Source organism: Camelus bactrianus, chromosome 20 (genome assembly GCF_048773025.1).
Source record: "Camelus bactrianus isolate YW-2024 breed Bactrian camel chromosome 20, ASM4877302v1, whole genome shotgun sequence".
NCBI classification, from domain to species: Eukaryota; Metazoa; Chordata; class Mammalia; order Artiodactyla; family Camelidae; genus Camelus; species Camelus bactrianus.
In genome coordinates this window covers 11,453,063-11,478,680 of record NC_133558.1, presented here as the reverse complement: position 1 = coordinate 11,478,680, position 25,618 = coordinate 11,453,063, and the positions used below count along the sequence as shown (strand labels likewise).

Below are 25,618 nucleotides of genomic sequence, written 5' to 3'. Positions count from 1 at the left end.
TTACTGTATCTTGCATTTCAGCTTATGGAGAAAACAGGCAAAGTAGAAAGTAAAAAGAAGTGTCAGTCTTCAGAGGTTAATGTTAACATTTGTACCACAAGCGTTGGGGAACAAATGCAGAAGTCTTACACTCCCTTGAAAAATCACAAACTCTGCCTTGGTATTAAGCCAACTCTACTGACATCAACATTCAGCATGAGGGTTAGTTACTGGTTATGACTGTGAGGAGAATGAGGGCTCTACCCTCAAAGGGAGTTCACAAATACGCCACTTCATCGTCTCCACATTTACTCCAGTTAGACCATCCACTGTGACAACTGAAAAGTAGCACTCCTTTCTAATGGAAGGAATTTTCCGCGGGAAGCCTTTCTATAACAAGTGCAAAGATTCAAAAGAGCAGGGAAGATCCTATGAGTTCCCTAACTCACAGTTAGTTCAAATTATTTACTAAGTACTTACTCCGTGCCAGGCACGATGCTAGGGGCCGGGGACAGAGATGAGTTTCCAATCCAGTGGGAGAGCTCCAAAAACACACACAAAAATCACAATTCTACATGCTAAGGGCTATGATGGGGGATATTCAAGATATGAAGGAGGCACCAAGGAGAGTCACAAAACCATACAGGGAGCCAATGGAGATCAATGGAAGTATCTTAAAGAGAGGGGTGCCTTGCCCAGGGAACTCAGGTCATGTGGCATGATGCATGTTCAGAACATTGCAATAAAGGTTAAACAATATGAGACTTGCAAATTCTGAAACAACATTTTGATCTGGTTAAGTCTAAGCACTGCATGTGTTCACAACTCCACAGGTAGTTTGGCAGTGCTGGACCAGTGAGACACAGGAAGATAAGAGAGACAAGGCTGAAGAGGAGAGCAAAGTCACATGAGAATCTCATGTGGGAGGGAATTAAAGTCAGAACAGACACAGGCTGGGATTTTATCCTAGGACTAGGATAAGCACCAGGAGTCAAAGTATTAAAAAAATATTATTCAACACACTTTAAAATGACAAAAGAGAAATTCAAAACATTAAAAAAGACATTTTATTTGTAATTCTATCTTCTTAAAATTATAACTACTTTCAAATCTTCTGGTTTCCTTCAGTTCTACTCACATAATTTAGTATTCATAACTTTTGCACTCTACTGTACCACCTAACATTGACTGGTAAATCGCTTCCCACGTAACCATCACGGATGTCATTTTTAATGGCTGTAGAATGTTCCACTGGGTTCTTATCACTGACAACTTAACCATTTTCTTTTGTATGTCATGCAGGCAGTTTCCAGATTTTCCTATGACAATGGCATTTTCATAAGCAGCTTCTACATATCTACTCTAATACTTCCCTTGAGGTAAATCCTAAAATTACCAGGCTACCGGGAATGAATATTTTTACAACCTTTTGTTATCCAGGTGGAAGCGGGCTGGGTACTTACCGTTTTGCTCCAAGTAAGGCCTGTGGTGTGGTGTTCCTTGATGTATGCTTGAAGCTCACTCCAAATGTTCAAATATGACTTCACCCAATCCACGTGGCGTAAATCACTTTGTCAGAAAAGAGTGGAAGAGGGGAGAGTTAGGATCTAAAATTAAATCTTAAAGACATTGGGGGGCATATGGCAGTCCAGAAACTAAGGCTCCAGATGACCCTGGAACAACTGTCTTCCTAGTCCAGTCACTGGGGACCGATTCTGAAAAGAACCTTGAAAGGATGGTGTGGTCCAGGTCTCCCCTGAGAGGAGCTGAGTGCCCTGAACTCCGGGCGTGGAGCAGAGGGCACCACGGAGAGAACACCTACTAAAAAAATGCCACGTCTAACTGGGAGATGGATGTGGAGCAGACACTATTTCCCTCTGTACTGCTTCTGATGCAAAATGAAAACCAACGCACTTTCAGGCAGGAGAATGATAATGAAAAGAAAAAGAGTCCTTCCTTTGCTTTGTTTTCTAATAATTTGTTGAATTGTTCAGTTGAAAGTATAACCAAATTGGAGAATCTGGGACTGGTAAGGAAAGTTGCTACAGTAAAAAAAAAAAAAAGATTTCCTACAAATGGGTAACACTCAGTCCTTCTAAAGGGACATTCACCTAAATTACTCAATTTGATACTCATAGTGACAAGGCAGGGCATGACTAGTAATTTTAATCCCAATTTTACTGAACCAAGAAGTAGTAAAATGCTTACCTTTTAAAACTGGGTTAACATACAGGATTGGGAGAACTGTTAGAAATATTAAACTTATCAATAGCCAAAAATAGTTGCATTTCCTTTGGATAATTTCCACTCACACATTTTTTTCCTCACTTTGAATAAAGTAGTAAATGAGAAAATGATGAAATCTCAGTTAACAAAAATTTAATCACAAAACTGGGCCATTAATTTGAAGACAATCACTGAAGGAAATCTCGATTATTCAAGCTCTTGTCAATAATGACTTGTCTCTGGACATATTCTGTTTTGTTTTCCTTGAAAAGCTCCAAGTACTACAAGAATGTTTAGACTCCCATTGGACGGTCATGCCATTTAAGAAAAGGAAATGGTGGGGGAGGGTGTAGCTCAAGTGGTAGAGCGCATGCTCAGCATGCACGAGGTCCTGGGTTCAATCCCCAGTACCTCCTCTGAAAATAAATAAACCTAATTACCTCCCCCACCATGCAAAAATAAAATAATTATATAATATAATAATAGAAATAAATAAAATATTAAAAAAGAAAAGGAAATGGGGAATTGAAGTCATAATTATCTACTCCTCAAAGAGAAAAAACAGGAGCATGATTCTGTTCTGCATTTTTAGATTTACTGACTATATTAATCAAATCTACAAAATATTTCATTGTCACTTTCTCTCACTTTCACTGTCAAAACCCAAAAGACTCAGTGTGGCTCCATAGGTCTCCCAGGGTTTTCTGAAGGTCTCAGTACAGTGCCTTGCACGTGGGATGCATATACACAACAGCTGTTATTAGAGCACGAAAATCATTTCAATATTCAAGTCCACATACATTTTTATGTATAGTCAATTAATACATGTATGTGCATATGTACACATGTGTCAGTACATACAACACACATATGTCTGTAGACATTATAGAAATAGCAGGCTGCACATTTAATACACTTCTATTCAAAAATTTAACAGATGATAAAGTCCAAACCTGCACAGGCAAATTCATTTTTCTTTTGAATATTACAGTATGCTTTTAACTTGAAGAAAGTTCTAGCAAAACTTGTAGTACGGACTAACGGTATGGTGCCCTTTAATCCAAAGTCAGTGTCTAAGAGACAACAAATCAAACATGTCCCAGCTGTACCCCCAGAGCTGCAAACCCAGCCTCAGTTTCTGCTTCGCCTTGGAGAGGCTTCAGGAGGAGCACGTGACTTTTAACGATCATGACTCAGACAGGTCAGACCTCCAGAACATCAAAGCAATTAACTCACTCTATTCATTCACTGACAAAGAGCCCAAATAACCAGTCAAGCCAGTCGTAAGGGTTGTACAGATGCAGAGTCCACTGGCCACAGCCCTTCTGTGTCAAAACCACAAAGAAGCCTGCCTTTCACCTCCTCCACCCACGGGCCCGCCTGTCAGGTAGGCAGCAACGAGTCTGTGACATCCCGCGGCCCTCACTGAGCCCACACAGGGTGAAGACACAGCCCGCCTGCTGCGCCCACAAACGGATGCTACGTGAGTGGCTGTGGAGTGTTCTGTCGGGTTACCACTCCTGGAAGCTCGGTGGCGACTTGGGACTGGTCTGGCTACTCTTGGAAGGGAGGTGAATAAATTCGCACCGTGGCTGCATTTCCCCAGCATATTACATGGTCTTCAGGTGGTCCACTCAGCCTAAATAAACTGTACTGGACTCTGCCAGAAGTTCAGTTTCTACTCAGCAGCTGACATTGAGGAGCAAATTCTAGACTCTCTTTGTGTGTGTATAAAAAAGTGGAAACCCGCAACCCTCTTGGCTCTACCACCACCTGGGGAGAAACACTCACAACCATGGCCCCAAGATACACTCAGGTAGGGACTGGGAGGACAGGAGCTGAGGAGTTGAGACAAAGACAAAAATGACCTCTGAGGGGGATATGCGAAAGGGCAGAGACTCAGGAGGTGCCCAAAGTGTCTTGAATAGGCAAGTATGCACAGGTTTTCATTTTCATTCTGAAAAAAGACTAAGAGGTCTTTTATGATGTGGAAGTCACTGTGGGTGTATGTTCATGCTGACCTATTTCTGTAACTCACATGCGTTCTTTCCCGAACTGTTAATTTTTGTGAGGAGAGCAGACCGTCTCGCATTTCTGATGCCTGTTCTCATTCATGCTGCACAATTCTGGAGTTCCTAGTACAAAGTGGCCACACTTGGACTCGCATCATTGGGCGTAGCCCTCTGGGTGCAGGAAGTCTGTTACTGAGCACCAGTGCTTCAACCAAAGTTTCCTTAGGGCAGGAGAGAGCTTAGGACGAAAAGAGGTGCTGACGTCTCGGAGAGCTGTGCTTCCTATGAGCTCCAAGACCTGTCTGATGACTAAACTCTATGAGGAGAGTGGAGCACTGTGGCTGTTTTTTGTTTTGTTTCGTTAAACATAGTATTTCTATTGGGATATAATTCACATCCCATGTGATTCATACATTTAACTATTCATCCATTCAACTATTCATCCATTCATCCATTCAGACAATTGAGTTGCGCAGTCATCACCACAGTCAATTTTAGAACACTTCCATCACCTCCACAAGAAACCCTATACCCATCAGCAATCACTCCACACTTCCTCCGAACTTCCCAGCCCTAGACAACTGCTAACTTGCTTTCTGTCTCTATGCATTTGCTTATTTTGGAATTTTGTATAAACAGAATCAAACAATATATGTTTTTCTGTTTGCTTGACTTCTTTCCCTCAGCATGTTTTCGAGGCTCGTCCACACCACTACTTGCATGGATACTTCTTTTTTTATGGTTGAATAATGTATCTCTGCATGGATACTCATCAGTTGATGGACATTTGGATTGTTTCCACTTTTTAACTGTTATAAATAATGTTGCTATGAATATTCATGTACCAGCTTCTGTGTGAATATATGTTTCCATTTCTCTTGGAAACACACCTAGGAGTGGGGTTGCTAAGTGTGGTTGTGTTTTTTAGAGTGAAAAACCATTGGTACATATTTCTCAACCTGAGTGGTGGATATATGGGTATTTTTTGTAGCGTGATTTTTTATATCTTGCATATGTGTATAAATATTGTTTCTACTCAATGTTTATTAAAACCAAAAATAACTTAAAAAGGAAACAGTTATGCAAATCCTGAATATGTAATATTGGTCAATGACCTGGAACTATAGTAGGTATTTATTTACACATTCTATGTAGTTTTCCTCTATTCCATATAAAGTCTTACATTGTCTTATAAAAACTGTCTTATAATGCTATTTTCCTCTTTTCTTGCTTAAAAATTTTTCTTCTGGCTCATCGTTTTAGATCTACATTAGTAATATAAAGAGGTGAATTAAAGCAATTATTTAGACGATTCAGGTCCTCAAGCTTCCTTCCATCTGGACAGTCTGGGTCCATGAGTGAGATGCGGGAGCCCCTGCCTTTGTGACTAACAATAATTTCTGCTTCCATCACCTAAGAGCTCAGAGGGGGAATCCACTCTTCAGCCCGGCGTCCAGAGGGTGGAACTTTGTTGTTCTTATGTTCACCCTGTTCCTTCCCTGAGTGACTAGGCCGTCAGCCACACCACATCTTGCCCACTGTTGATGAGACAAGGCATGATGTCCTTGGAGGGTGAGGGACCTCAGGACACTCCTTGAGCAGTTCAGAGACATCTTCCTGGCTATTTGGCTCTGGCCTCTCCTCAACTGGCCCCGTTTTCAACTGCAGCCCCAGGGTGAGGCTCTCTGGGCTGCAGCGTCTGTGCTGTAGATGCAATGTCCTTTTAAGCTGGCTCTCCAGGCAAACCCTCTGGTTCAGTCCCACCTGCACTTTCAACAGCTCTTGGAATGACAGCTATTCTTACAGGTGTCCCTCTGTCCATCCACCTGTATTCCACCTCAACGCAGTCTCTGGTTTCCCTCTCACTGGCCTGGCTTATTAATGTCTCGTCTCATCTCTGTTCCTCACTGACACTTCATTTCATGAGTCCTCCTTTCTTCTCTCTGCTCACTCACTCACTCTGTTCTGATCAGTGTAAAAGGTTTGTCCATCTAGGGCTGGCCCATCACACACCATCACAGATCTCACTCATTATTGTGGGGATACAGAACAGACTGACATGCATGCACGTGGGGAGAGGGCATTTATCACCAGAGAACCGAGGCAAATTTCTAAAATACACATATTATCTGGATAATTGATTTCATTTTCCACTTTGCTTTACCTGCAAAGATGGGATTTTTCCTTAATGTTTATAGCAAACTAGCCTTTGAAAGGAATCAGTAATGAACTATATTAAGTTTGGGGACAAATATCTAACAAACAATTAACCGAGAGTTTGGTCAGTAAAAGAAGGTACATACCTGTGTTTGTAGTCCTTTAACACCCTGTTAGTGTAAAAGGTGGCAGCATCATTCATCTCCTTGACATAAGGACCAGGTTTGGGAGACTGAGAGAACAGGACCATCACCCAAGCATAGAAGGAAAAAAAATAGAGGATAAGAAAGAAAATGCCTTAAAGAAGAAGAGAAGCAATGGAGATGCTGACTTGAAAGCTGGAGGCAAATTTTGCTCTGTAAAGATCAGTGAAACACTTTCCACATCTCAGAACACAAAGCTCCGAACTTCAAACAGGGTGAGAAAGAGCTGAAGCATTCAGGCTGAAAGGAATCCTCCTTCAGTGTAACAGATGGAGGATGAAGGAGCCAGGAGGCAGCCATGAGTTCTCCCAAACACTTCAAAAACCAGGTGCAGGGGCAACACTCCGCCCGACTCACCACAGCTATCCACCCAAGGGCAGGGATGCTTTCGCTGACAGCTGAGAGATGATTAAACATTTCACTCCCCCGGTTTCTCTCTCTGAAAGTTTGGATCTCATGAATCTTTTCTGATATTGGTTTCAGAAGTGCAGCCACGTCGTTCTGCAAGCAAACATTGGGCACTGTTACTAAGGACAGAACAGAAGCCCAGCGTCTCCATCCACGATGGCCAGCGCAGGAGCAATCAGCACCTGTCATTTGTCAGGGGCTTTCAGAAGACAGCAGATTTTTTTCTTATGGTAATACAGTATTTTCATTCTCTCAAGTATGAAAATTGCACAGGGTTTTTTTTTTTAAGCATTATTAACGCTGTCTCCTGAGACACGGAAAAAACCCAGCAGTACAATATAGCTCCTGTTCTGAAGAACCCTGCATGGAACACATGAGCGTAGATCAATTATATTTACAAATGGAACCATGGATCACACACTGGAATAACACACGTCTAAAATCGGGATGGGTAAAGATTGGTAAAAGGGTATCTTCCTACTCCTGTGGGAAAATGATGTGAGGGAAGGTCCTTGGTTTTTACCATGGTTACCATAATTCGTGTGAAAAAGCGGAAATCTGCCACTGCGGATCTTTTTAAGGAAGTGTGATGGCTTCAATGTTTACAGTTACCTTCGTCCAGTTTGGCTTTCACCATCGTTCTTGGGCAACTTGGCTGATGACGACAGGTTACTCCGCTCACCTCTGATTAATTAATTTAACAACTGACTTTTCTATTCATATAAAAACACGTTCAAAATGATGTGAGCTGAGTTATGAACTGTTACAGAGACAGGCACTTGGATTATGTCCCCGTATCGTTCTTGACTTCCTTTGGTTTTGAAGAGTAGATACAGGGTTACTCGATTTTTTTTTCCTCCAAAGAAATAGCAACAGTTTGTACTTCGGCTTTGTAAAAGCAGTTGAAGAGGTTTTGGCAGTATTTTACTAAGTCTTTTAAAATAGAAGAGCCCCTTAAAGCTCCTTAATTTCTGTAACCAAGACTTTAGAGGTTCTTAACCGAACTTCAAGGTTCTCAACCTTGGCTACACATTGAAATCACCCAGGAGCTTTCAAACACACAGGGCTGGGTCCCACCTCCAGAGACGCCGATTTAACTGGTCTGGAGGGGGCTTGGGTTGTGGGGAGAATTGCAAAAGCTCCCAGGTGCAGATTTTAATCACTGCTTTAGTGGTAGTTTAACACCTGAAAAGATAGTTGTTTTTGCCTATTAAGGGAGAAATAATGTTCAGCGGCAGTAACTTCCAGACCTCACTTCTTGACTCCTTGAGATGCCCTCCCCTACACGAAATGTATGTATGGGCTTGGAATTAGCATGTCCTTGGTTCAGATCTCCGCTCTGCCACTTACTACCTATGTGACCTTGAGCAAATTACTTACGCAGACAGAGCCTTGGTCTCCTCATCTGTAAATCAGAGATAATAATGCCTACAGCTTATAGGCTATCGGGGAAGTGGCATTTTAAACCCCTGGCACATGGGATGTACATAATAGACGGAAGTGATTCGTATAATTACTACTATGCAGTTAGCTCAGACTAGGGGTAAAAATGATGTCCTCGGCAGGACACAACAGTCCTTTGCTTCAAATAAATGACTGTGTATTTAAGATAAGAAAGGCTCCAAATAAACATCCACATAGGCTAACGGGACTTTAGGGTTTCAGGAGTCTAAATTAGATCATCTAGTTCAGCCTTTTGACAGACTCCACTGAGTAGGTCACAATCAGTATTTTAAAAAGTAACTGAAATAGAATAAAGTAGAAAATATCAGAAGGCATTTATTACATGTAGTAAGGGGGGAGTATTTTATGAGCCTTCGTTTCAGTTACACAGAGTTTGCGTGCGCACGTGTGCTCTGGGCTACAAAATAAAATGTAGTTCTTATTATGAATCTCCATCTAAAAGTTTCAGAAACATGGACCTAATCTAATTCTCCCATTTTACATAACTGGGATACAGGCCCAGAGTGGTAACTTACTAAGACCAGCTGTCAAGTGTCAGAAGGGCAGCAGCAAGAACCCAGCCTTCCACGAGACAACTTTCTATGCGGGGAACTGAGAAAAATATGCTCACAGGTTTCTCCCCTGCCAGCAAGACTCGGGGACGGTACAGGGAAGAGACTAGGGGCTCAGGTGTGGGTTAGGCTGTGTGGGTTCCAGTCCTTGCTCCTCAGTGTACTACGCTCTTGGACTTCACACAAATGACCATGCTTGTCTGTGAGTCCATGATCCTGTTTGCAAAACAGTGTTGATAACAGTACCCACTTCACACGGCTATAAGAAGGAGTAAGTGAGAGAACACATCAGCTCTTGCTTGGTAGGGAGTCAGGTACAAGATGGATGCTTGACAAACAGTAAGTAATCTCCCAGGTATCTGCCATTTAAAAGTCTCTAATTGGCCAGATTCACCGACCAGCGCTTTCCTACCACTGCTATGCAAAAGCAAGAAAAATATTTTCCTAACTGAGATCTGCAGACAGAAAGAGGCATGTTTTTGTTTGGGAGAAACAAAAAGAAATACAGGGAAAGAAAGCAAAGTGTTCTCAAAGTTCTCAGTGGACTTTTCCCTCCCCAGTTTTATGGAGAAATAATTGACATACATCACTGTAAGTTTAAGGTGTAAATACATGCAAATCAAACCAGCATGATAGTTTGATTTACACATATTGTGAAATGGTTACCATAAAAGGTTTAGTTAATATCTATCATCTCATACAGATACAATGAAAAGAAAAGGAAAAAAAGTTTCTCCCTGTGAGAAACTCTTAGGATCTACTCTCTTAACAACTTACCTACACGTCATACGGCCGTGTTAACTACAGTCATCATGTTGTACATTACATCTCTAGTACTTAGTTATCTTATAACTGAAAGTTTATACCTTTTGACCATTTCTACTTCCCCCAGCTCCCACCTCTGGTAGCCACAAATCTGCTCTCTTTTTCTGAGTTTGGTGGGGTTTTGTTTGTTTTTTTAGATTCCACATATAAGTGAGATCATACAACATTTGCCTTTCTCTGACTTATTTCACTTAGCATAATGCCTTCAATGTTAAGTGGACTTTAAAAATTCTTCCATATTGAAGGAGGGGAAAAACAAAAAAGGCTGCTGCAGAAGCCAGCCAGGTCTTGTGGAAAATTCATGAATACCTTCCCACCTTTTCACTTTCCCTTCTGGTCACTACAAAGAAAAGGTCTTACAGATTTGACATGAAGACCCTGAATCAGGATTATTATAGGCTGAATTGTGTCCTTTCCGAATTTAAATGTTGAAGTCCTAACCCCTCATACCTCAGAATGTGACTGTATTTGGAGATAGGATCTTTAAAAAGGTAATTAAATTAAAATGAGGTCATTAGAGTGGACCCTAATCCAATGTGACACGTGTCTTCATAAGGACATGAGGATGCAGACACTCACATGGAAAGATCATGTGAGGTCACAGGGAGAAGACGGCTGTCTATAAACAAAGGAAGAGAGGCTTCAGGAGAAACCAACCCTGCAGACACCTTGATCTCAGACTACCGATCTCCAGAACCGTGAGAAAATACATTTCTGTTCTTTAAGCCACCCAGAGTGTGGTACTTTGTTCTGGCAACACTAGAAAACGAATATAAGGGCATAATAACAGTACAGGGAAAGCAAACACCCCTAGACCCTCAACAGCAATAAAACAAACAAAATGTCTCTAAACATCCCTGCTCCAAACACAACTCTTCCACGTTTGTTGGTTAACGGCTGCCAGAAGTCAGGCTTAGATACCCCTCCCTGGAATTCAGTCTTTGGAAGCAAAACATTTCCCTCTTCAAGGGGTTCTTTTTTGTCCAAATTCAACGCCCAGTCAAAGGTGCATTATATAGGTTTTCCCAGAAGGCAGCTGATTTTTAATTATACTAAAAAGCATCCTAATTTTCTCCAATGATTTGCTCAGCCATAATATTCTTGATGCAATAACATCAAGAAAAGGCTTGAGAAAGGCCAGAATATCTGAATTGTTAGTGATAGCTGGCCTACTGCCCCAAGGGGAAAAAGAACCAGAAACTGTGTATTTACAACATGAGATAGATTTATTAAGGCCATCTTTGTTTATCTCTAACTTCCCAAGAACAAACTCGAAAGTCTGAGAAGACTGAGTATTCTGGAAGATATTTTATATTGGTTATCTGATGAAAGCACCATAAAGATTGAGAAAGTTTCCTTTTGCCTTAGTTTGGCAATTGCATGAAGAATTGTCCTCATTTAAAAAAAAAAAAGTAGAACCGAGAGGACTAAGTCCAACGGTTATTTGCACAACCCTAATAAACAGTGCAGCTTTTATTCTGTGCCAATAGATTTCTCGTGTACTTTAAAGGAGGCTTACATTCTCCAGCTCATCCTGAACTGTCACAGCTGGAATCAAAAACAGAGCAAGAACTTTGGCGCTATGGTGTGATTTCCATCAAGGCTGATCGTGTGGGATGCCAGGTGAAAAGCGAGTGGGGGTGGGGGCGCCATCTGTTAGAGGTACTTCCACCTGTTGCGGTTTTAAGCCTGTATTAAGCATACTCAACAAATACAGGTTGAATTGCACTGATGTCAGCTAACACTACAAAAAGGCTGTCCTCGGCTAGAAGATAAATTTCAGAGGCATCCTGGGTTTCTGAATGGCATGCATTGGTGGTGGCTTTGCAGACACAGTTAGAAGCTAGTGTGCCTTTTGGATGACTTCAAATCGACCAGTTTTTACATAGATCTCACCCATGTTAGTTTTTTGTAAACTTATCACTCAAGTTCCTTTTATTCTGAGAGACGTTTCCCTGAAAGAAAATCATTTTTCAAGACTCATATGAAGATTAGCTGAAAACTCTCCCCTGCCCTTCCCCAGGTTTCTGTGGCTTTAACAGAAGGTGAAAACAACCAAAATGGGGGAGATGCATGTGCAGACTGCAAGTTTCAGCAAATGTTTCCAAGGGCGTTCTTAGCTTGATAGGACTGTACTTTTGAGAGTATTTCAGGACTCTATGTCTTTATGACCCTAGCTTCTGCTTTAAAGTTGAAGAATCGAGACCCATTATCAGCTTCATCTCAGTTTAGCTCCAGAAATAATTGTTTTACAGAAAGTAAAATTAAAGAGCTTTATCAGCAAGCTTTGTAGAAACTTTACCCAAAAAGGAAAACCAAATTTCTACTCATGCTGTTTTGTAAGGGATGGAACAAACTCTGGGAGTTTGACCTCAGGGATGTGTCATTGAGTAAAACGAAATAAGCTTGTTATTTCTGGAATCCATGGTTCTTATGTGGTTCTATATCAGGCAGAAAATGGATCAATCTGCTGTAAATCACTTCTTTCTCTGATTACATGCTCTTTGTGAAACATTGGAAAAGACACATGGAAAAACATAAGTAAACGATAAACACCCTTAATTCCACCACATGGAGAAAAACACTGCTAAATGTTGATTTTTTTTCTTGTAGATAGGATGATTAGAGTTCCTTCAAACATGACAATAATTACTTTAAAATAATGGCTATTAAGACCATAAGGAATAGTCTTAAGAGTTGAAATACAAGCAGTATTACAACAAGTAAGCACAAAGACAATAACCCGTCAATATATTGGCAAGTACTGTGAAACTCTCACTTTTAAAAAGGATGTTTGAAATACAGGCATTACAAACACTACACAGGCATTACAACTCAGGCAAACTTAGCAGCATTAAAGTAAACGTTGGACTTTTAAATATTTGGGCCCCCCTATATTAATAAGTTCTAAGAAAGCTCATCTCAAGGAGTACATCTTAGGCAACCATACAAGCAAGTATCAATCACTATTACTTTGGCTTATGTGTTTTTGTACGAAGTTTTACCAGTTGACTATTTCAGTGCATGTGTGTATATGCATATGAATATATAGCACAGAAAACATATGGAAAGATCTACTTCACAGTGTTAACACAGAATTTTTTATTTTATTGGCTTATCCATTTACTCTAAATTTTCTAATATGTACTTGCATTTCTTCTGTAATGAAGGGAAAAGTTTTAAAACATTCTAACCAGTTTTGCACCTTCAATGGTAGAAAAATTTCATATAGGTGCTATTAAATTTATAGATAATCAAAAAATATTAAGACTCCTTCTTGCCATCAGGAAAGATGCTTCAGGAAAACAAGTTCAGAAATGATCAGAATAAATTATTCAGATGAAGAAGAATAGTTAACATCTTCTTAGGCAAAGGTCACCCAAATCAGGAACAATGTTTGCTTCTAAAAATATATCATTGGGCACATTCTAATAAATGAAGTGATTGTTTACACCATGTTAAGTCAAGAGCAAATTTTTTTTATAAGAAGTGTTAATTTGAGTTAACTTGCTTTGGTGCAATTGTAGATATTTCTCTAGGCTAGTTTTACTTCATTGTTCCTCTTACATAAAAATTTTCCACAGTCCAGGATCATTTTGGAGGTTTCAGAATATGCCTCATGATAATACTTTAAAAAATATTTGTACATTTAAGACAACTTGAAATTTTAAAACATTTGCAAAACTGTTACAGAAGTCAATCTAAATAAATCTAACTGAGTTCCATGAATGTACATTATGCTATGATGGCTGCAATTATATTGCATTATGACAAATCCCTTGGAAAATATATGTTCTTAAAGTTTTACATTCCACATATGTTATCTTATTTTATGACGGCTAAACTTTCTTAAAAATATACTAAAGTTGGGGGACGGTTTAGCTCAGTGGTAGAGTGTGTACTTAGCAAGCACAAGGTCCTGGGTTTAGTCCCCAGTACCTCCCTTAATAAACAAACAAACAAACAAACAAACAAACAAATAAAATTAATTGCCTCCTCCTCCCCCCAAAAGAAAAAAATACACTCAATAATCACAAAGATTTTTTTTTTTTTGCTTTTACTCCTTAAAAATCATTCTTAAAGAATCAAATTCTAACATTTGCAACAACATGAATGGACCTGGAGGGTATTATGCTAAGTGAAATAATTCAGACAAAGAAAGACAAATACTGTATGTTTTCACTTATAAGTGGAATCTGAAAAATAAAACGAATGAATATAACAAAACAGAAACAGACTCATAGATACAGAGAACAAACTAGTGGCTATCACTGGGAAGAGAGGTAGGGGGAGAGCCAAGATGGGGGAAGGGGATTAAGAGGTACAAACTATTAGGTGTAAAATAAGTAAGATACAAGGATGTAATGCACAGCACAGAGAATATAGTCAGTGTTTTATAATAACTTTAAATGAAGTATAATCTATAAAAATATCGAATCACTCTATTGTACACTGAAAATAATATAACATGGTAAATCAACTATACTTCAGTTTAAAAAACTCATCCTTAAAGAGTAAAAGGAATGAATTGCTTTTGAGAATGAACTGCATTGTCCTGATACCTACGAGAGAAGCTTCCACACATACAAATCTGTCAACAACCCATTATACCCATCAGCACACTTTTCCAGTAATAATATTTAAAAAACAAACTATTTCGGACAAACAGAAAAGCATAGAAAATAATAATGACAGGCACCCATGTATATGAAATATAATTTAGTATTGCACTGGGGCCCAGGAAAAGTGGGCATTTTTAGTGTAAAGTCTTTTCTGCGAAGGCATTCAGCAAACCACAGGCTGAAGAGCCTTCTCCAAAGTCCTCTTCTTACTCTTTGGGTAACAAATTACACTGTTGCTTATCAATGCATTTTAATTTATTGGAGTCACTCAAAACCTTATTTTGGGTTTTGGGGCCATTAACCCAACGAACAATGGACACATCTTTGTCAGTTCCCACTTCCTGTTTTTTGTCTTCATCACAGGTGTGAGCCCTACCTCTCATCATGTTTAGTTTTTGTGCTGCAGTATCTGGGGAAGTCCTCACTATAAAGCCTATAATTCATTCATCAGTCAGAACAAGAACAGGTTCTGCTGACATGATACGAGGGCCACAATTTCTCTAAGCTTTCAATGTTTGACTTGTCTCAGGAGGGTAGGTACGTGACATAAAAAGTCAGTGGAAATCTGAATGTTTATACAGTGACCCACGATAGTTTGTGTCCCTACAATATCTTATATTCAGAATCTTGCTGCAACAACAGGGGTCAGAAGACGATTAAAAACAAGCAAAAAACATTAGTGGCTCCTCACACTGAGGTTGATAGTTTTCATTATAGTTATTCTGAAGGGAAATCTTTTACTGATAGTACAAAAAGGTAACAGTCCAGCCAGAGAAAACACATCTTTCCCATTCCTGCACTGCTGTGCAGGCTAACGACTGAACATGGGACATGAATGACATTCTAGTGCGTCTCTCTCCAGGATGCCTGGACTTGACAAAATGCATTCCCAGAAAATGCCAGGTTCATGGCAGGGGCATGGGATTGGCTAGATTATCTGAGATCCAGGAAGGAAGCAGTAGGGTCAAGAATGGGCAGTGACAAATTAAGACACCCAAAATCATGGCAGAGAGAAACCAGAATGGAAAATTAAGTTGAAAATCAAACACTTAACCTGGTTATCCACAGTAAGCACAAGAGAATACACTGGATGGCTGAGAAGAATCTCATCCTGTACTTTGTTATTGTTTCAACTTACTTTATGGACCTAGCTGAAAAGACATCAACTTTTCCCCTCTCTGGGTAGGTACCATCTGGCTTCTGACAATGATGAATTTTTATAATCACCTATAATTTTACTTTATGGGATTCTGAACATTAAAGCTGAACAGCAGATCTTACTGTGCTCTGCTTAAATGCAAAGGGAGTTCACTAACTCACAATTTCTAGGGATATAAATTGGAGAGAATTGCCAAAATCATTCAAATTTACCAGCTTGGGAAAATCTAAAACAGTATATACTGTGATCAGAAATTAGTTATGAGATAGAAAAAAAAAATTTGAACTGCTATAAATTTTTTTTTCTACATTTGCTGAGAATGGACTATATGCCAGATACCATGTTGCTTGGTTTTCCCCAGTTGCATCCACTTTCTAACGATGAATCTCAGTTTAAACTACCAAAGCCATCATTAGCCGTCCATTCAGCTGCATTTACTGGGTCATTGTCTTCCCCCTGGATAAGTGGCCCATGGTACAGGGATGGCCAGATCTTTTTCTTTGAGATTCATTTGTGCAGATTATTGCTGAGATGACGTAAATCTATAGGTTCCATTTCAACCTCAGGAGGTGTAAAAAATGTCAACAACTACCCTGTAAGCCTTAACACATCCCACAAGAGTAGATTTACCATCACTGCACCAAGCTACTGATACAGAGCTCTGAACATCCTTAATTAGAAATCTGCGTTCTCTTTTAACATTAGCACAACCTTCTTAAGAGTCTACTGTTTGCTGGTCTCAGGAGCAGCGCTTCCCACAGTGCATCTGACAGAGCCCCGGCTCCAGTTTGGTCAGCAGCTCAACACAAACAGTGCTTCCTGGCCTGTGGAGTGGGAGGGAACTCTGCATGCGGCATCTCCCTTTTGCCGAGTCATGATTCACCCCAGAACACTAAGGGAGTTACCAAACAAATCCATTTAACTTGTTTAGCCTGATGTTTCTCAAGGTTTTTGCCCCCCCCCCGCCCCCCGCCACCGGAACCTTTATCCCCCCTGCCCCTCCCAGTTTTGCAGTGGGTATTCTGGGGAACAGACTCTGGGAAAGGCTGCTAGAGAGGCCTGTGAAGTGGCTTCAGGGAGTCACGGGGGCCTGCGGGGCTGCTCAGTGTGTGTTCATTTGTCCTCTTCCTCTCCAGTTATTCTTGATCATTACCATGGAAACACTTTCAAGGGCATTTAATGGAGGCAAAGAAGTCTTTTCGCTCTCAATTCCAACACACACGCACACGCACACACGCACACACATGCACACACACCGAGCGTTGTTTTCAGGAGCTATAATAATCTCTGAGAGGACTGTTGGCACAACCCTCCCCTCTGCACTGAGGTTCCATCTTCTATTGCTGCCTCAGTCTTTTTCTGGCCAGCCCTGCCCCCACTTCTAATCACCACTGGCAGTTAGAATCTCTTTTGTCTTCTTTCTCATCTTCTTTGTTTTCTTTTTCTTCTTTCACATATCCACCCTTGTGTCTGGAAAGGCAGACTATTTAGAAACCACGCCGCCGAATCACAGTGTCCCTTCTGCAGGGCAAACTGATGGCTTACAGCATTTATTTGCCTTTCGTCTTCAAGTCTTGAGCTGTCTATTCTCTTTGTGCTGCCCCATGGCCAGGGCATGCTTCTTTGTTACCCAAGAGGGTTTTCTGGCTACTTCCAAGTCCAAAGGGGTCCCACAGCTTTTCCTGATGTAAGGCCCCCTTATGCCACAGATCATGTGCACTCTAAGTCTGATCAACGCTGGTGATGGTTGTGCTTGGCTTTTCACAGGGACCCCAAAAGGGAGGTGTGGCTAACAGTGTGGGTGAAGCTAGTGAAAAAACATGATGTACAACCAGGACTACTTTCTGTGAGGCACAGGCAGGAAGGCCATTCTTTGATCTTTGGCTCAGTTACTCGATAGAAAGCCTACAGTTCTTGATTATGTAATAAAACGGAGATGACTGTGTTCACCGTATACTTAGAGATACAGGTAAAGATTACTACCTGTTGGCTCATTTGTTTCGTTTATTCAGCAAATACATACTGAGTGCCATCTCTGTGCCGGGGCTGGTGAGAGGGGCTGGGGTAGGGCAGTACACAGTACAGACGCTTCACGGCAGTAAACGCTGCACGGATACTTATGTCCCTGCCCTCTTCTGTGCAAGTAGGGTGAGGGGTGTATTGTCAGGATTCCCCATAGAAACAGAACCAATAGGATGTGACATTTATATAGTTTTATAAGGGATGGAGGCTGACAAGTCCCACGATGTGCAGAGTGTCCAGTCTGCAAGCTGGAGGCCCAGGAAACCCTCTGGTTTAAGCTCTAGTCTGAAGGCCAGCAAGCTTGAGACCCAGAAAGCTGATGTTCAGTTTGAGTCCAAAGGCAGGAAAAAGCTGATGTCCCAGTCTGAGGGCAGTCAGGCAGGAGGAATTCTCCCTTACTCAGGAGAGGGTCAGCCTTTTTGTTCTATTCAGGCCTTCAACCCATTGGATGGGGCCCACACACGAGGGTGCTTTATCCAGTCTACTGATTTAAATGTTAATCTCATCCGAAAACATCCTCACAGAAATACTCAGAATAACGTTTGACCAAATATCTGGGTATCCCGTGGCCCGGTCAAGTTGACATATAACATGAATTGTTCCAGGGGGAGATAGAGAGTAACTAAATTATACAGTATGAATAATAAATGAATAACTAAATTATACAGTATGTTAGGTGTTAAAAAACAGAGTTGAGTGAAGGGGATCAGAAATACATGAGGGGGGACAGTTTTCAATTTAAAATAGGATGGCCAGAGTCAGTCTCATTGAGAAGGTGACATTTGGATAAATAGTTGGAGGAGACATTCTCCAGGTTGACATCCAGGGGAAGCAGATACAACCACTGCAAGAGGAAACAACCAATGCAAAGGTCCTAAGGCTGAAACGTGTCTGGGGTGTTCGAGGAAGAACAGGCAGACAGTGGAGCTGGATGAGTGAGGGGCAGCGGTGGGGTAAGAGGTGGGAGAGGCAACAGCAGGGGCACGGATCGGGAAGGCTCTTGAAATTTGGACTTGGGCTCTTGGCCTGAATGAGATGGAAATCACCAGAGTTTTGAGCAGAGGAATGATGTGATGTGCTTTTCTTTTATGAGAATCACTCTGGCTGTGGTATTGAGACTAGATTGTTGGGGGGTGGTGTGTGTGGGGGTGAGGTAGAAGCAGAGAGATCATATTTGAGAATTTGCAATAATCTGGATGAAAGATGAAGGTAGCTGCAACCAGAGTGCCTTCAGCGGAGATGGTCAGAAGAAGAGTCTGGATTGGAGGTGGAGAAGGAGTCCAGAATGACTCCTTGGTTTTTGACCTGAGCAGCTAGAAGGATAGAGTTGCCCTCACCTGAGAAGGAGACATTGCAGAAGGAACAGGACTGGCAGGAAGACCAGGAGCTCAGATGTAGACACACTGTTTAATCTATTCTTAACTAGCCTTTCCCAGGGGCCACAATTCACTACTTTATTAGGAGTGTGGCTGCTGATGTCCTTAAATTTTCCCCGAAAGCAGGGTCCCTTCCTCATTTCCTCTCTTTAGCTTGCATTTGCTTGGGAGTATCTTCTCACGTTCTCAACTCAGTGCAACACAATGTATAAATGTGCCACTTCTCGCATACAAGGATGGTGCTTTTGGCCCGCAGTCAGCAAGGAGTGAGCTCTGTGCTCTTTCTTTCCTGGTGATGACTTGTGCTGAGTCATCCACTCTGGCCAGCAGCAAACATTTGTGAAGACAGCTAGCCTGGATTATGAGTTTACTTTGTGGTTGGCGGTAAAATTATTTTTGTTAATTTCCCAGGCCCATTGCTCATTCTATCCTAAAACTAGCTGGCCCACGGAGAGATCAAACTTGTGGACTTGGCTTTATCACATTTTAACTAAGTGACGTAATGGATGGAGACACACTGTTTAAGATGGTTGACGTGGGGTGGACCTAGTCTTGTTATATGAGTGGACGCTGGTGACCTAGTTTGCATTTTTATGCTAAAGACAGTGCTTGTCACATAACAGGTGAGTGAATATGAATGAATAAACAAATTAACGTTGAAGTGATAAATAAAAATGAACCTTCTGAGAAGTCAGATGTGATCTGGATAGCAGAAGTAAACTTATCTAAGATGGCAATAGTTATTCATGTTTTGATATGTGCATTTTTCATTCATAAGTGAACAAAATTATGAGACATTTTCTTTTATATCCCCTCCTCTGTTTTCCTTCACAAGTTTTTTTTTTTTTTTTTCGCTTGGTGTCCACTTACCCTGACCTCATCATGCTTTTTTTGGTTCCTGTTCTCTGTTAAAATGTTTACTGAGCACCTACTTTGTGGCAGATATAATCCCTCACATCCGTGAGAAATGAAAAGACCTCTCCTACGGGGTTTACGAGCAGTGAACAGACAGTAAACAACACACATTAAATACATTATGCTATGAAAAAGGGAGTGGAGCCGTAAACAGGGATCAGAGGTGCTGGGGAGTTTTTAAGTAAAGTAAAAAGCCTTAAGTAGAATTTTTGGCTGGCTGAAATATTTGATGGAATATTTGGTTAATTCTGTTCGATCTAGCCAGTCTGTCACATGCTAGCAGTCAATCAGCATATCTGTGAGGACAAAACAGGACCTAGAAGGGGATAAAAGTTGCTTTTCCCTCCACCGGCTAACATGAATTCAGCCACTCACAGGCTACACGGTGCACTTTCAATTCCAGACACTCGGACCTTGGCACACAGTACAGGAGAACACGCTTGCTGCTGATTAGAACTACAGAATAAAATCCACAAGCTGCAGTGTCAAGTACCCATTTGACTACCTTGGTGTCTTATCAATCTTTTTTTGGGGTTTTTTTTTTTTCCCTATTAGGTATCTTTTGTCAGCCTTGGGTCCTTCTAATTTCCAGCCCGGAGAGTTATTTTTTTAAATATTGTCAGTTTCTTATTTCTTTATGGTGACTGCAAAATAAAAAGTTAAAATGTGAATACATGCACCCTACAAAAGAAGTTAGTAAGTTTCAGAGAGGAAAAACACATAAATATTTCCCATAGTTGGTTTTAGAAGATTTCTCTGAATTTCTAAGATGTACCTTTCCAGCATCACACATTAGCACTGCAGGGTACAAAATGCAGTTCTGCAAAGGAAAGGCCAAAAGGTGAAACTCTTTCCTTCTTCCTGGCACACAGAGTGTTCCTTCCAGAATAAACATACGGACAGGCTAGAGCTAAGCCAACGGAATTCAGTTCTCATCAGCAAGCTGTGTCACGAACCCCCACAGAAGCCTGTGCAGGTCCTCTGAGGTGGGTATCATCTGAGGATCAGTTTCGAGGGGAGGGAGGAAATGAATTATCGATTGGTAACTAGAAATCAGACACTGTACTTTGTATTCTGTATCTTATTTAAACATCACAAAATCTTGGAAAGATTGGCATTATTTATTCTTGTTTTATAAATGAAGGAACAAGGAAGGTCAAGGAATGCTCAGTGACTTGACTGAGATCATCTGGCATTGCAACCCAGATACGCCTGGCTCTCAAAGCTGATATTCTTAGGCATAATGAAAACAAACATTGGTTTGGAGTAGGACACACCTGAGTCTAAACCACATCTCTCAAGAGAATTGGGGCTCATTCCCTCCTCTGAGCCCCAGTGTTCTCCTATGAAAAGTGTCACCCGCAAAGCCCATTAACGATTCCTGGGGAATAAAAACAGAATCTGGGTAACAAAGGCTAACCTCTTCCCCCCAGTTTGTGCTTAGTCCAGTTTCACTTGTTCACAAGGTCCTGCATGCAGACGTCTTGCCCCCCCACTTCAGACTCAAGTTCCTGGTGCCAAAAGGCTGGGACACCCCAGCTCGGCGTGCTGGGAGCAGGGATGCCATGCCCAGCACTACGATCTGGAGCCGCGAGCAGGGAGAACTCCATCCTCTCCCCGCCCAGAACCCCAACACGTGCTCACACCCCTCCATTCCTGATCAAAGCATAAAGCTTTCCTTTGCTTGTGAAACCAAATTCAGTCTTGTGTTGGCTTGAGTGACACCCGGCAGGAGGACCCTTGTTGGGGACTGACTCGGGAGGGTGGGTAACAGAAGGAGTAATGCTTATCTGTAAAGCTCTGACAAAAGAGATAACATGTGTGTGACGTCTGACACAACGGGAGCCTGTTAAGTGGTAGCTGCGGTTATTTTCATAATTACTCAGACACTTTACTGACCACAGATGTTGGAGAAACAGCCAACAAAACAGAATTATTGCTCCAACATCCTAATGGATAAAAGAGCAGAGTGCCTGTGATATTCGGTCAAAAGGATGAGCTTCGAGTGGAGATGGAGGTCTCCTCTTTCAGAGCATCCCAGGCAATTCACTCAATGTGCTCATCCCTGGCACATACTAGGCCAGCTGGACAGAGAGGGGGCGCCCTGACAGTCTCTGAGGGACGGTCCTTGGGAGAGGCTGCCCCAAATCAATGTCAGGCGTACCCGCATCCCCTCTGAGGTGCTGGCACCATGCTGCACTCGAGAACTTTAATGCCGTGGCCAGATGGAACCAGTGCTGAATGGTAGTGACTGTGCTGTTGCTGCTGATTTGTTCAAAGGCAGCTCCTCTTGTGGCTCATCAGTTTCAGAAATTTTGGAATTACATCCATTTCTAGACTTTCTGGTGCAAGCTTTTCCCTATGTTTGTAGGAGTGGGCCATGAGCAAAGACACATGTCACCCTAGAGTGGGGGAATGTCCTGTTTGCTTGGGACAAACCTGGGGGCACTGGGGCAGCACAAGGAGGTTCCATACACCTGGGCACCCATGTCAGTCCTGGTTATAGTCTTGATTCTGCCCCTTATCGACTGAGGGAATGACATCCACCTCACAGAACGGACGGGAAGCAACAGGTGCTCCATACTCATCACCCGCCTTCCTGCGCACACTTCTGGAGGGTATAATTTGAGGCCAGCTGCAGTACCGCAGAGGGCCACTTCAGTGACTCACACGGATTATTATTCAGTGAGATGCTGCCATGTGACTGGTACTATGGTTTCCACCTCGACAGATGCTAATTCTTCTGACTTTTTTCTTTTGTTTGTTTGTTTTCTCCTAATGACTTTGAAATGAAGTATTATTACCCCCGTTTTTCAGCAGAGGAAACTGAGGTTGAGGCAGACTTAATATTTTCTCTTTGAAATTAATGTTGGCTTGTTAACATGATTTTTTTTTATAACAGGGTCTAAAATTCACTGAACAGTAACTATTATATGCCACAATGAGCACACTCCTGGCACCGTGCAGGCTCAGATGAATGAGATGGTCACGTGAACACATGGTCACAGTGGTCAGTGGCGCCTTGTGACTGAGTCTCGGGAGGGTGGGGAAGGGCGGGTGCAGGGGGGTGGGGGTCAGCTGAGACAGTCCAGAAGGGCTACGTTTGTTCATTCTTTAAGGATGAGAAGAAATGTGAAGGGGAAAGGCATTCTGGGCTGAGAGAACAGCAGACAAACACACACATGCACACAAAAAGCATAGAGGCATAAAAAGTCATGGTGTGTAGAAAACAAATTTTCTTGGATGGCAGGGAATACAAATCCTGTGTCGGTGTCCTGGGTGGTGAGGCTGCCAAGACATGGGGCCCCGCCTGCAGTGCTGAGGAATATGGATTTTAGTAAGGAGCCTGGAAAGATTGTGGGCAGAGCTGTGCCCGATGGGAAGCTTAGATTAACCAATCTGGTGGGGAGAAGAGAAAGCCAGGTGCGGGGGCAGCACCACAGCAGAGGCAGCAGGCCAGTTAGGGGCTGCTGACAGGGTCCGATGAGGGACAGAGGGAGGCAGGGGCAAGGGCAACCGGGAGAAGGGATGGATCCAGAGGAAGGTGGGCAAAGGATGGATCTGGTGGCTTTTCTGCTGTTTTGTCAGCACCTGGCACGTAGTAGGCACTCAGCAGTCACGCCCCGAGTTGGTGAATGAGGTGAGTATGAAAAGCAATGGCAGAGGGACACATGGAGGATGATTCCAAGCTCCTTGTTAGGACGATGACGTTTAAAACGGCAACTGCGTTCTGCTTATGTAGTCAAGGGGAACTACAGGATTCCACAAACAGAGATGGCACGTGCTGGCCACCGCAGCTCATCCTGGGAGCCAGAGGTGACCACGAGAATATGCCGCACCAGGACTTTCGGACATCCTGGAATTTCCGAAGGATGCAGGAGGAGAATTTAAGCCTCCTCTTACCTGAATCTCAAGGTGAAGAGTGACGTCAGCTGGCCATCAGGCTACGGTTACATAGTCAACAAGATGAAACATTTTTTGATCCCTAGCCTTTTAATGATCCCCTGTGATGCTATCTGGGCTCTTTTATAAGAAGCTCTCCCGTGGTCTTTTTATGATATCCTGGTCATGCTTAAATATTGTTATTTATCTAGGTTTTCTTCTCTCGAAAAAATTTAAATTACCAACAGTCACAAATTCCTAGAGTTTTACCTCCTATTATTTTGTAGGATTTTTCTATTTTATTGGTTCTTAGGACATATTTGGCCACAAACATAGGAAATTGTGGTATATGAGGACCTTCAGGTTTTCAGACTTTCACAGCATGATGGCGCTGTGGACGGTGGGAACACGCACCTCTGCATCCTCAGAAGTGCCTGCACTGTATGGGGGCCTGGCAGGGGCTGCATGGAGGTGCAGTTTGAAGGCTACTTCAATAGAAGGTTCTGTGCACCTCCGGGAAAGAGCATTTGAAACAGGGAAAACGAGGTAAAACTTGGAAGACTGGGCTACCATTCAGATTTTCCTTTCAATTTGCATATACTTTTTGGAAAACTGTGACCTTATTAATAATTAATAACCCCTTTAGCTACCATCTGACCCTTTTTCAGGGTCAGTGGAAATCAACCAAGAGCAATAAAGGGGCTGAACAAGAAAGAAGGAGGAGTGGACAGGAGGTGGGAGCTTGCCCTGCAGGAAAAGGGTGCTGAGAGGGGTGAGGTCCATATCCGGCACTCCCACAGTCTCCCAGGACTAACCCTAGACGTTATTCTCAGAACCAGGGCCCATGCTACGTTGGGCTGGAGTGACACTGGTTACCAAGCCTGGCTGGGAGAGCAGGGTGGCACTGGGAACCAGAGGCTTGTGCCCTGGGCTGGAAAGAGCCCAGCTGATCACTGCAGGTCTCTGGCAAGTTCTGTAACTGAACATCTGTGAGCTTTGATCTCTCCATCTGGAGATGGAGGATAACATTACTACCCATGCACTCCAGCGTGACATTGTGAAAATTAATAGGTGATAAAAGAAGTCTGAGATCCTTGAATTAAAAGGTCTCTCATAAATATTCACACAAAATGCCATCAGTATTCATGCCATTTACGTTAGGATTAGTGGGGGAAAAAACCCAGCACTGGGAAATCTGTTTTATTATTTCTATATGCCATTCTGCTTATCTCATCCTTTCCCGCTGATCTCCCCAGCTTCATGAAACAAGTACCATCCCTTCTCTACTGGCCCTCTCGCTGTGAGCAGGGAAGTCGGAAATAGCATGTGTGTCTGGCATTTCGGATTCATTCAGAAGAATCTTCACAGTAGAAAATCATAAAGAGTGATTTTTCAAACGCAGTAAAAGAAAACCATCTTGGGGGAAGAACAGTTTGCATCCAGAAAAGCAACGGATGTAAATCCCAAGACAATGACACAACCCATCTTTCATCTGTAACAGGGACAACTCCAGGTGTTCACAGGCAGCTGCTGAATGGTCTCAAAACCATATTATTCACGGGGCTTTCTTACTCTGGACAACTCTACGGTGCTGCCACAGCCCCATCTCCTGCTCAGGCGCGTATGTATTGCTTGCACTGGACCCAGTTCCACTTAAAGCTATACCCCCAGGCTTGACTACACAACACACATGCTCAGGTCCATATGGATCCTACTTGATTTTTCATTGTAAAACACCTGGGGAACATGGTAGATGGGATGAAAAGCAAGGTGTTTACAAACTGGTGATGGAAGTACGATATTTATCCTGTCAGCTG

The 25,618-nt window shown here is 42.2% G+C and overlaps 1 protein-coding gene across 5 annotated transcripts in view; it reads right to left on the bottom strand.

The window, feature by feature from the left end:
- The window catches only part of CAP2 (cyclase associated actin cytoskeleton regulatory protein 2), a 115,016-nt gene that overhangs the window by 28,221 nt on the left and 61,177 nt on the right, over positions 1-25,618 (bottom strand). For all 5 annotated transcript variants that reach the window (XR_012500981.1, XR_012500982.1, XR_012500983.1 and 2 more), the window contains 3 exons: positions 6,935-7,078; positions 6,521-6,606; positions 1,443-1,548 (listed from right to left, as the gene is read on the bottom strand). Coding sequence is in view for 2 of the 5 variants with exons in the window: in XM_074348142.1 (XP_074204243.1) it covers positions 1,443-1,548; positions 6,521-6,606; positions 6,935-7,078 (336 nt within the window). In the remaining 3 variants the exon portion in view is untranslated. The remainder of the gene's footprint in view (positions 1-1,442; positions 1,549-6,520; positions 6,607-6,934; positions 7,079-25,618) is intronic.